The sequence below is a fragment of the Chelonia mydas genome, chromosome 3 (genome assembly GCF_015237465.2).
Source record: "Chelonia mydas isolate rCheMyd1 chromosome 3, rCheMyd1.pri.v2, whole genome shotgun sequence".
Classification (NCBI taxonomy): domain Eukaryota; kingdom Metazoa; phylum Chordata; order Testudines; family Cheloniidae; genus Chelonia; species Chelonia mydas.
The window spans coordinates 99,111,002-99,123,381 of NC_057851.1; the positions used below are offsets into that span (position 1 = coordinate 99,111,002).

At 44.5% G+C, this 12,380-nt stretch overlaps 1 protein-coding gene across 5 annotated transcripts; it reads right to left on the minus strand.

Moving 5' to 3' along the window:
- Nucleotides 1-1,964: 1,964 nt before the first annotated feature.
- On the minus strand, nt 1,965-11,788 carry SGK1 (serum/glucocorticoid regulated kinase 1). Of its 5 annotated transcripts, XR_006289605.1 has the most exons (13): nt 8,080-8,883; nt 7,832-7,907; nt 7,080-7,155; nt 6,534-6,638; nt 5,923-6,006; nt 5,672-5,803; nt 5,295-5,407; nt 4,950-5,073; nt 4,503-4,598; nt 4,067-4,222; nt 3,872-3,961; nt 3,277-3,353; nt 3,021-3,162 (listed from the first exon to the last, which is right to left on the minus strand). XR_006289605.1 is itself a non-coding variant. In XM_037894820.2 (12 exons), exons 1-12 carry the CDS (start codon nt 11,603-11,605, stop codon nt 2,995-2,997), a joined length of 1,254 nt encoding a protein of 417 aa, XP_037750748.1. In that variant the 5' UTR covers nt 11,606-11,788; the 3' UTR covers nt 1,965-2,994. The 5 variants fall into 5 exon arrangements, 4 of the variants coding, with proteins under 4 accessions (XP_037750748.1, XP_037750750.1, XP_037750749.1 ...); XM_037894820.2 differs by lacking the exons at nt 3,277-3,353; nt 8,080-8,883 and adding an exon at nt 11,572-11,788 and having other exon boundaries at nt 1,965-3,162; XM_037894822.2 differs by lacking the exons at nt 3,277-3,353; nt 8,080-8,883 and adding an exon at nt 9,258-9,401 and having other exon boundaries at nt 1,965-3,162.
- Between the last annotated feature and the right edge of the window lie 592 nt (nt 11,789-12,380).

Consider the following 12,380-nt stretch of genomic DNA (forward strand, 5'->3'; position numbering starts at 1 on the left):
CAATTAATCGACAGCCCTAAAAGTAATTAAACGTGATAGACTAAGATTTTCCCTTTGGATATGGCTGCCATATGTTACATTCTGAGAGAGTAAAGTGCAGACAGGATATTCACCTTTCTTTTAATAATAAAAAAGATATGCTTGGAAACACCAAAATTTGTAGTCACACTTACACTGCAGCTATAGTGTAATTAGCCAAAGAATTGTAAAACATGCAGAATTACAAATGGATTTTCTAAAAAAAATCCCAAACCACTCATTAAAAGCTGCACAGATGCCTATGACTCACTTAAGTCCCCCTTTTCTTTATCACTAACTTCTCTAGTGTTTTTCTTGAAAGCTAAAGGAAGTATTTAGATTGCTTTTGTTATTTTAGAGCTGCAATTCAATGCTTGCTACTTCACACTAATGCTGAGGAGACACAGTAAGGCAAAGGCAGTGTGCACTACAAAATATACATTATTCATTTTTTTTAACAAGTGCAGTTTCACTTTAATCATACACTAATTGATTAAGGATATTAGAAATATTTTGATAATATCTTAGTAATTGTAATCCTTGTTACCACAGCATTGTGTGTGCAAATTGTGCATTGGCAGATTTTGCAGGCGTCACTTGTGCACAGCTGAAAGTGTTATGCTGTAAACTCATTGCTTTTCTGCAATGTTAGGTTAATATATTAAAATAATTAGCACAGATGGGCCAGATCCTTAGCTGGTGTAAAGAGACATAGCTCCATTGGAGGACCTGGCCTTTTATGTATGTAGAGGTTATAGCTGAAGTTAAAAAGCTTTAAGTTCATTTGTGTAGTAGGTAAGCAAAGAAAGCTTTAATTGTCTCTTCCCTTGTAAGTGTCTTCTATTAAAAAGTTTTGCTCATACTACTTTTATTTCAATGGCTTTATTTGCAAATAAAGTTGCCCAAATGGGTTTTGTGTGCAAAGTATTGGCATGATCGTCTGAGGTGCTAAGAACCATCAACTGTTGAAGTCAATGGGAGACGAGGACAGTGAATAAAGCTCAAATGTTCAGCACCTCACATGCTCACACCATCTATTGCTTACATGCAGAAATGGAAGCTGAGTTGGGACCTCACTGAAAGTTTCCTTAAAATTTCTTCTGCTGAAAGTTGAACCATAGTCCCTTTGAGACCACGCATTCAGTGGCAGGAGCTCCTGTTGTTCAGCTCAGTTTCAGACACGTTCCCACCCCAGGAATTAAATACTTTTTCAGTTGAGTTTGCCCCAGTAGAAAAGTCTACCTGCCAGTTGACCTAGGCCTTGTCTGACTACACTAGAAAAATCAGTACAGAACAAACACCCACATGGGCAGTAGCATTGATGTAAGCAGGCCTGAAGCGTTTAATCAAATGCGTCATGAAAATCTACTCTGATTATGTTTCCATTACAGGCTGGTAAGATACCTGAGCCCTATCTACACTAGTGCTTTGGCCCAAGTACAGCATTGCTGTTGTAATGCTAGTACTGATTTTGTAGCGTAGATGAACCCAGAAAGTGTCTATGAAAGGGCATTAGGAAGGATTGAGGCCAGAACAAACCCCCTCAGCATCAGGCATCATCTCTCATTGTAATTATACTTAGTGCTTGTGTATACTAGAAAGTTGTCTCACTTTAGCAGTATAACCCTTGAGAGCTAACAGTTGTACTGATGTAGGAGTGCTTGTAACAGTATAGCTATTCCCATAGGGAAAGAATAACTATACAGGTAAGGCACCTTGACATTGGTGTAACTGCATCCACACAAGGACTGTTATCAGAAATCACACCCCTAATCAAAATAGTTATGCCAGTATAACTTAAATTTATTCTTGACTTCAGCTAAGGCCTAGTTCAGACTAAAGATAAAGAGTCTGGATTTGCTTTTTAAACCCTTGAAAAAGCACAAACTTGACTGGATTTGTGAAGGAAAAGGTGTTTTTTAAATGAAAAAACTTGACAGTTTACAGAAATTTTCTCAAGATTTTACTGCAAACCAATGGGTTTGGTCACCAAAAAAAAAAAAAAGTACATAACTATGTTAATTACATTACAGTGATGGTGTACATTACAAGCCAGGCTGTAAGTTTAAATATACATCTAGAGTTACAACTGAATGTACAGACTTTTTTTATTTTTTTTTACAATACATACAATGCAAACCTTCCCCTCCCCTTCCCCCCCTATAATGCCCACTTTACAGATGACAACTTTAAAAAAAACAAACAAGAAATAAACCAACAGCTTTGACCAACTGCAGCTGGGGCATTTTGGCCCATAAAAACCTTTCTAAAAATAGAAACTTTTCATAGCAGCAATGCTTTCTTCAAGCATTTGGATATAATTAATTGTGAGCCCATTTCAATAATTTTAGTTAACTGTATATTTACAAAACAAAAATCAATTTCTACACTTAATTTATCTTCCAAATATGGAAGAAACAAACAATGCCCCACATTGTAGTGTCCTGCAAGTGTCACATTGGTGCTTTAAACCAAGTCCCTCTGTAGTATGCATATCACACTCATACCATTTGTTCACATAGTAAACCCACATAACTGAACTGAGAAACACTCTACAACAGGAAAAGTTTGGAGCTTAACTCGATCTCATCAGAAAAAAAGGCACGTTTCATAAAATCCTCGTCACATCCAGGTCTTCAGGCAAGGCTTTTCAGAACATTATTTCCAAACAGCAGGTTATTATTCCTACAATCTACCATAGCAGGCTATGGCAACAGTCACTTCTTATGTTCTTTCCCAAGGAGATAGCACCACTTTGGGGGAAGAACGAATCAAAATGCTTGTAAGCTTGTTTAGAGGAGTTATGTGCTGTTTAAAAAAAAAATAAAATGCTTCCAGCAGTGTAGTTGAAATTAAGGCTGCAAAGCTGCCATAGTGGAGATGTGCAAATTCTGTTTCAAGATGACTGGTCAACTGGCAACTCAGCCAGAAGGCCAATATAATAATTAAAAACCAAGAAGAAAGGAAAACAAATGTTCACAGGAAAGAATCCATGGGTGGGGCATACGAAAAGCCCAGAAAGGCTTCAGCAGCTTCCTGGACACTAGCAGTAATGAGGATACTGTCGGAAGATTGGCCAATGGAGTTGGGGACTGGCTCATCAGTAAACTCGGGGTCAAAGTGTCGCAGATCACTCGGACCACTCTGTGGAAAATAAAAAAAGAAAACAAGTGTTTAGTCCCCAATCTCCATTTTTCATGATTTCACAGATCAATTCAAAAGGTGAAGACTCTTGTAGGGGACTCACAGTGTTATTACCTCGGACTCACTGTTTAACAGTCTTGGACAATTTTAGATTGACTTTTTTGTTTTGAATCTTGCTGCATATGGTCTCACTAAAAACAAGATGATTCATTTTCAATGTACTGCCCTCCAACTAGCTCCGTGCAATAAAGCAAAACAAAATAATCACTCCACTCTCCTATACTGCAGTTTATGAAGCGGTGCCTTGGCAACTTGCAGTAGCAGACCACATTTAAATCAAAAAACTTTATCTAAATAACCAAGGTGTGCTTGTAGTTGTATATTATAATTTGACAAGATAGAAAATCTGTTTGGGGGCAGTTATTTAATTTCGGTTTCTTAGTTTCCGCATTTATAAAGTCAGTAAGAACTAAGTTCCCAGGTGTGTTTGAGAATAACCAATGTTTATGTAGAGCCAATCTAAGTGCTAGATTTTACTATCCAACTATTTTTAAAAAATCTATCAATAATCATTTTTCTGCTTATCCCCTTTAGTTAGAGCAAAAAAGTATCGTTACATTTTAGCCAGCTGCAGATGGCCTTTGGGCCACACCCTGATGTAAGGGGCAAAAAGCCCTCTCTACATTCTATAATTAGATGTGATACTTACCACATTTGGGTTAAAAGGAGGTGTAATCTTCTTATTAATGAGATCATCCCAGTTAATTGGGGAGAAGAAGATGTGATTCTTAATCTCCATCTGTTAAAGAAAAATTAGATTAATTCAGACAAGAGTAATTGAATAAGAGTGACGTGATTTAATTATTTCTTATACCATACACAGGAACTACAAAATTGTACTTACGAAGTCCTCCTTAGCACCAACTCTCTTTGTCCTATCCTTTTGTAACAGGCCTTCCAGAAGGTGTCTAGCAGAATTGGTAATATTTGGTTTCAATTGCAGGGGTTTGTTCAAGATATTGTCATACATTTCTGCTGTGTTCCTGCTGTAGAAGGGGGGCTGTGAGAAAGAAATAAAAAAGGTTAATAAGTCTATAAGTGCTTAACAAAAATTACAGATATGTGCATTCTACTGTAATACCACGAGCTATTGTTATCTTAATGCCATTTGCTGCCCTTAATCCATACACAGAATTGTCAATGAGGATGAGGTCAGCAGAGGACATTGGTCAGGGTCATCATCTTAACTGAAGCCACAAGTGTAGGTAATAAGTCTGGAATGTTTTCTTGTAAGAACTAGAATAAGCTATACACGGGCAACTAAAATACCTGTTACTTACCAATCCATAAAGCATCTCATACAAAACTGCTCCAAGGCACCACCAGTCAACAGTCCTGTCGTAGGGCTGCTTATGAAGAACTTCAGGAGCAAGGTACTGTTAAATAGAAGAACGAGAACCATCATATTAGCCAGAGGCGGAAGAATCTTAAGACAGAAACAAAATCCACACCAAACAAACCTATGTTCTTGAACTACAAGAAAAGCCTCCTAAGCCTATAGTTAAAATGTCATTTATATACACAACGGCTAGCTTGACAGCAGTTCCCATTGCATGGGGAATCATTATTCACCGGAAGGCTATCATTTTAAGGATCTTACTTTCTCCCATTTATCTATTCCATTGTAACTCTCCATCAGGTGTGCACATTTACTGTTGCCTCATCTACTCTTATCATACAGTTTATAGACAAACATTAACCATTTCAGAAATCAGAACTAAGCATACCTCAGGTGTGCCACAAAATGTGGAGGTAGTGCCATTGTGTTCTATGTTCTCTTTGCAGAGTCCAAAGTCAGTCAAGATAATATGCCCCTGAGAATCTAGCAAGATGTTCTCTGGCTTCAAGTCCCTGTAGCAACAAGAGTTTAACAGAAATGTTAGTTCTTCTCAGTTAAAAAGTATTCTTAGTATTTTATGAGCATGTGTATAGATTTTGCAAGTCTTTAAATTCTGAGAAAGTATTTTGAGAGTAGATGTTTTAAACTAATATATATTGAAATCTACTTTACACAGATAAGGTACAAAATATGCATTTATAATCATGCCTAAACTGAATTACACATTGCTTACCGATAAACTATGTTCAGAGAGTGCAAGTAACCCAGTGCACTGGCTATTTCAGCAGCATAAAACCGTGCTCTTGGCTCCAGGAAGCAACGTTCCCTCTGGAGATGGTAGAATAACTACAGGAGACAGAAAGAACAAGTTCTGTAAATGGTGCCAAAGCCTGTTAACAATGCATTTAATTAGACTTGACATATATAGCTAAAAAGAACAATAGCAGGAAATGGCCTAATGATCCTCTAGCAGTTTGAAACCTGGCAGACGGACGATGCTAAATCTAATAACTTTTCCCCTTGGAACTTTCTTTTTCATTTTTTTTTTTTTAAAAAAGATCTATACCACTGTGCACATGTTAGGAATTATTTCATTCACTTGCTGCTTACCTCTCCACCATTGATGTAGTCAAGGACAAAGTACAATTTGTCTGCAGTCTGGAAAGAAAAGTGGAGCCCAACCAGGAAAGGGTGTTTCACATTTTTCAGCAGGACATTGCGCTCTGACATTATGTGTTTCTCCTAGAAATAGAAAAAAAAAAAAAAAAAAAATCAGTATTTAGTTACAAAATTTGCTAACTTGTAGTAATTAACTATATTTGGTAGTTGCATTGCTGTATTGTGAACAAGGAGATGCTTACCTCCTTCTTTTTCAGGATTGCTTTCTTCTGCAGTACTTTAACAGCATAGAATTCTTCTTCCGCCTTATGCCTTGCAAGGAGAACCTGAAAGAGGTTAAAAATCCCATTACTTCAATATGTTGGAATACAGAGCAGAATATAAACACAGCTGGGAGAGACTATATCCAAAGCTCTTTATGCTACCGCTGAGCGCTATTACCACTCTATGCTACCAGCTGCATGTGGAAGCATTTTGCTAGCAACGTCTAGCATTATCAGCAAAATGCCAGCCAGAAAAGCTGTGCATGTCAACTTTAAAGGGTTTTTTTTTTTTAATGGCTGATTCTCCTTTCTTCAAAAGCTACCCTCCCCCCACTCCTGCATAAGGGATCAACCCCAATTAATTATCCTCTCCTTAACTAAAGCACCCTGCCCCACCTATCCCCTGCAGGGCAAGCAACTTCCTCCTCAAAGCTGTGAAGTGCCCTCCTGACAGTGAAGCACTGGAGAACACATGTAGAGATTTTGCCACTCTTGTTACTAAAGCGTGCTGGCTATAACCCCAACCCCTAAACAATTACATGCAATAGCAGCTAACTGACCAAATTAAGGTGGAAAGAAGTAGAACGTACCTTTCCAAAACTTCCTTTTCCGATAACTTTTAAGAAATGAAAGTCTGATGGCTTGGCATGTGGGTTGGATGATGGACCAAGATTGATCTGCTGTGATGGGCTGGGCTGTAATTTTATAAAATACATTTGTTAAAAGATGTTTATTGGAAATTCTTGACCACAAAGGGTTTTTATACAAATCTAATCATAGATTTAAAGATTAAATTTGAGTTGGGTACATTAAATAAAGTCTATGTCCTTTTTCCCCAAGTTAGCATCGGATTACATTCAACTGTTTTTGTACCACCTCAAATGACAAATTATGAGAACAATGCGCACTACTTTAAAATCTCATTGAGGACTTGGCTGCTTTCCATATTTAGGCGATATGTAAAAAAGAAAAGGTAGGGGTTTTATTCTAAATTGGTAACTCCTTTTTGAAGTTACATCACTGCACTATGAGCTGAACTAAAAGGGACACTCTTGTTATGTTGCTAATTTACAGAAAAGCTATTTTTAAACATGTTTCTATTACTGAAAATGATTCACACAATGAAGACTACTTACTGGAGGGGAAGGATTAGCATTCATAAGTTCAGGCTCTTCAGGCTGGGAGATCTTCAAAATAGACTGAACTTCAGGGCTGCAAAGATTAGAGATTACATTATTGGAACAGGTTTCAGAGTAGCAGCCGTGTTAGTCTGTATCCGCAAAAAGAAAAGGAGGACTTGTGGCACCTTCGAGACTAACCAATTTATTTGAGCATAAGCTTTCATGAGCTACAGCCCACTTCATCGGATGCATTCAGTGGAAAATCCAATATTGGAACAGTTGCTCTGTGCAACAGGAAGACACATCTCACCTCTAGGGGGCATGCAAGCATTCTACTTATTAAGAATAAGTTTCAGTCTGGCAAACTACTGGGACAGTCTATTCATTTCAGAACTAAAATGAACTAGGATGGGCTGGTCTTTAGAAACCAAAACTAATGCGTGCTCTCTGGTTTTATCTGTGCTAAGTAAACTCAGTAAAGTTTCAGAGTAGCAGCCGTGTTAGTCTGTATTCGCAAAAAGAAAAGGAGGACTTGTGGCATCCGATGAAGTGAGCTGTAGCTCACGAAAGCTTAGGCTCAAATAAATGGGTTAGTTGCTAAGGTGCCACAAGTCCTCCTGTTCTTTTTTCAGTAAAGTTTGTTACATAACTAATAATATTATAAGAAAAAAATTCTCTTGTGACAATCATGAATACAGAAATCTTTCCATCATTAAAATGCAAGTATCGCTTTTCCGATCGATATGTACAAAACTGCTGCTACTTACTGCTTGCACGGGTACGAGCTGGTGGCTATTTTTTGAATGAAGTCATTTAGCCCCATTCGTCTCTGTTTCATGAAAGCTGCAAATAAAAAGAAAAGAATTACGACTGGGTATCCAGAACCGGCGTTTCTGAAAAAGAGAATCGGATACTTTGTTCTGACTTTCCGCTTCAAATGAACGAGGCCATCCAAAGCAGCTGTGCCCCCAGAGAAGAGACGTGGTCACCCGACCTTTCATCACTTCAGACTCACCGATGAGTATTGCAACAACTCCCCTCATCTTTGAATACGTTAACGTGGGTCCAGAGGCTTCGGCTCTGACCGTCATTGCGGAGCTAAGATGTGGGCCGGTGAAGAACAAGCCAAGCTGATGAATGAGTTAGTCCAGGGAAGCGTGGGCCGCTCTCTGTGCAGCCGGTGATCAAGGCAGTGCTGCCGCCCAGCTCGCCGAGCGGGCTTATGTAGAGACCTCGCCGAGGCGGGGGGAGAGGGAGGAGCCAACGAAGAACAACAATGCGGAAGAGGGAGTCTGGCGTCCAGGCGCCCAGAGCGGCTCGGACTCGTACAGCTGGCGCCCGGCCCGTGGCGCTGCCCCGCCCTGCCTGGCTTCTTTGACGTTCGAGCGAGCCGGGGAAGGAGCCGGCCGGCCGGCAGGGAGCCGAGCGCTCTGCCGCGGGGGCAGGGACGCGGCGGCATTCCAGGGCTGTGCATGGCCATACAGTACAATAAGGGGCTGGGATCACCTTCAGCCGGCCCCGCGGGACTGGGGGGGGGGGGGGGGGGGGCAGGTATTCTCCCGCCCCGCTGCCCACGGAAAGAAAAGCATGCCGCGTGCTGGCTTGAACGGCGCAGCCTGTCCCTTTTCTCCTGCATGCGGCTTCCATTTCCACGGGGCTTTGAATTGTGACAAAGCGGAGAAGTTGGCCGCTTTGAAAAGGATGCAAGACGTGTGTGTTCCAGCCCTAGCTTTTCTGTGGCCTTCTTCCGTTACAAAGCCTGCACACTGCCTAGCTAGCTCTGGCGACTCTCTCTCGCTAGAACGAGATTCCTGTGTGTCATCCCCCTGGCCCGGTTTCCCCCCCCCCCCCTTCAAAAAGTTCAGCCAGTGAACCGTTGGAGTCAGCGGATACTTGTGGCTCACGTGTATATCGCGCTGAGCCCGATGCATTTCAATAGGGGGAGGCAAAGGAATGCCCATTAACTAACTGTCCCTGTTAGCAGCTTGCAAACGTTGGCACCTAGCAACTTCAAAGGGGGACCTTTGTCTCTATGGCTAGAGATCAGTCAGGTGTTGTCATTCTGTGTCACCCGGGTCACACCGTCCGACTAATGGGGACAGCCACCTGGATGCACCACTCCTAACTAACCCCCATCCCACCCCAACTTACAGCAACACATTTAAAGGGGAAGGACCGGAGCTTCTTACCAACCCTAGTTAGAAGCAAAAACTCCCATTCTCCTGCGCGGCCAACTCCACCAGCCTGAGCTGTTTTTTGCTGTACAATGGGATTGTGGCTTGTTTTGCCCTTGTGCGGAGGAGACTGTCTTTCGGCAGCAGCAGCTTGAGCCGCTGCCTGGGGTGAAGGGCGATAAGAAACTCTGACGTTTCCTTGGAGGAGCCGCAATGACTCAGGAGAAGAAGATTTCCTGCCGGCTTTCAGGAGAACAAACACATGGCCCGGATTGTGTGCATTGCCCGGATCCCTGCCGGGAGGTTACAGAAAATGCTTTTTAATGCTTTGGGCCGACGAGGGAAATAGCCAACGAAACATGTAACCCGCTAGGACTTGGGAGAGGAGGAGGGGGGAGGAAGGGAAAGGGGGGCAGGGATGTGCACATACAGTTTGCGTTTGCAAAAGAACAAAAAAAGGCCTCCTCGAGCTGAGATTTCAACGTCACTGGCGAACAGTCTGGGCCTGGGTTCATTGTTGCCTTGCAGTGGCACAGGGGAACACGTGGGTTTTGTTGATGAATGAAGGCTCTGCGGAGGGACGCCGGGTGACCTGGGGTGGGGGTGACACGCAAGGCTAGTGGAGTGGTGGGTGTACTTGGGAGGGTGACTGACAGACTTGCAGGCCGGGGAAAGCGTGTGTGGAAAGGTGGCTGCGTTTCAGCGCCAGCTGCAGCCGGCCACATTCCGATTCACTTCATTCATTGCAGTTTTGAAGAAGTGTCCTCAAAATTGTGAAATGCCCTACCCCACGCCGCCCATCAGAGGCGGGTGGGACTTTCCATCACAGCAGGAGTCTTTGTGCATATACTTCAGCTTGTAATATGATCGAGCTGCAACGTGCCCCTCCCAATGAATGTTGCCCTCCTGTGTGCAATCCTTGCCCCCCCCCCCCATCACCATTGGCCGGCATGCCCCTACAGCTCTTTGATTCGCGGGGGGAGGGGGGGAACTACATCAAGAGATGCAGTTGTTTTCTGCTGCTCTGAGACTGCAATTCGGTTTAAAGAGAGCGTTGAGAGGTAATGGTAATAGGAATGGCCCGGGGTGGGAAATTGCGCCGTCCGTACGCGGAAAGTCATTCAAAGACGGCACAGTGCCGGATAAATTTTAAGGCAGAGAATGAAGGAGCTGCTGCCGACCGGCTCCCCAGCCTCACGTGTCTCTGGAAGGGCCCCCCCCACACCCCTCCCCAGACAGATCCGGGACCCTGAAATTGCGTCTCCTCTCCTCGCGTGTAAAGGGCTTTCGGAACGAGAGGAAACAGCCACGCCAAAGCCACAGCTGGTTTTGGGGAGAGGCGCGGTCGCAGAGCTGGGGCAACTGCTCAGTTCCTCCGAGCTCCGGTTTCTTCCACTTCTTGCTTTGCCTCGCTGGGTTGCAAAACTGCCCCTCCTGGACTAATCCGAGCTAGGCAACGTCGCAAATTCCAATCATCTGCTAAGGCGGCGGAGAAGCGAGTCAGCTCGCCCTGTTCGTTCCCTTTGTTCTCTGGATTCCCGAAAAATAACCCCTTCCACCCTCGCCATACGGAAAGCGGGTTGTTCTCAAGCCCCGAATCCCTCCCTACGGATTGCTCGGGGCCGGGCGCTGCTTGTTGCCCGGGCTGCTCCCCCATTATTTTCCTCCAGGCTACACAACGTAGCGCTTTGCAGCCCCGGGCAGCCCAAGCTGTCACATGCAATGGAGATGCGCATCTGCCGAGTGCCTGCGAGGGCCAAGCACCCCACTGTCCCGCTATGCTCTGCAAACTGCCAGCGCTTTGCCTGCCCCAGGGGCCCCCCTGTGCACCGCAGCATTCCTCCCGCCACATGCCATTGCTGCACCACACAGCACCCCCTCTCCGTCCCCCTGCGCCCGTCCTCGCCCCCACCCCAGCGCCCACCCTTTCCCTGTGACACCTCTGCCAGGGTCTCTTGTCAAGCCTGCCCTGGCTGCACCGCAGCTCTCCAGCGCCTTCCCCCTCCCGGTTCCTGCTTGCAGGCACCCGCTGTCAGCATGGCTCTGTCAACGCCTCGATCGCTGGTTCCCCGCAGACCCTCCTCTCCAGACCCCCACCTCACGCCACCCCAGTTAAAGAGCAACAAAGCTGGAAATGCAGCCTCGGTTCAGTCCCTGTTGTACCACCCTGGTTTTCAGGTCTCCTTCCTCTTTTGGTAAATGTCTTATCAAATGTCAGGTACTCAGCCTCCTCCGCTCTCCAAACAGGAATATCACTGTTACACGTACAGGTTTCTTCTCAGAGCCTTAAACAAGCCAGAGCCAGACTGAAACAATATTAAAATTAAACCAACCTGTTAATGAAGGCTTCTCTTCTGTGCCTCTCATTTCTCTCTCCCCCTCTTAAAATCCCACCAAAGTAATTTTGAAACAGGGCTCTGATGCTCTGCCTGGGTTCTTATGTATTGCTATAATCCCGAATAACCTTCCCCTCCTTGGCCGGCCTGGAGCTGAAGGGAAGTGGTGAGAAAGTAGCGGCGGATTTTGCTTGCTGGCGCTGCCCAGTTTATGAACCCCATATTCAAGGTGATTTACATACAGGAGATCAGTAGAGTTCAACATTGGCCACGCCGCACACTCTGCCCCGTTGCAACACAGCCCTGAGAGTTACAGTAATCACCAGTTTATTACAAAGTGCGGCGACCAGAAATGCAGGTCTGCTGTAATTGACCTGTCAGCAGCAATCACCCGGGGCGAATTCCCAGCACCCAGTCCCGCAGCCTGCAGAAAGCTCACACAGGCTTAGGGTGACCAGATGTCCCGATTTTATAGGGACCGTCCGGATTGTGGGGTCTTTTGCTTATATAGGCTCCTATTACCCCCATTCCCCTGTCCTGATTTTTCACATTTGCTGTCTGGTCACCCTGCACAGGCTCCATGTCCAAGGGGCGAGGGTTTGCTGCCGGCCCTCCACAGTTTGCCTGTTGGCTTCCTGTCAAAACGATCGAAGAGTAAAGAAGAGGAGCCGCCGGTCGTGTTAGCTGTCGGGACGGAAAAGGAACAGGGGCCAGGCTCTTTGGCTTGGTGGGACACCTCCCCCCGCCCTCCACTTCCATCCTCTTTCTGCAGCAGGAGGAGACAGATGGGCTCCTGAGCTTATCGT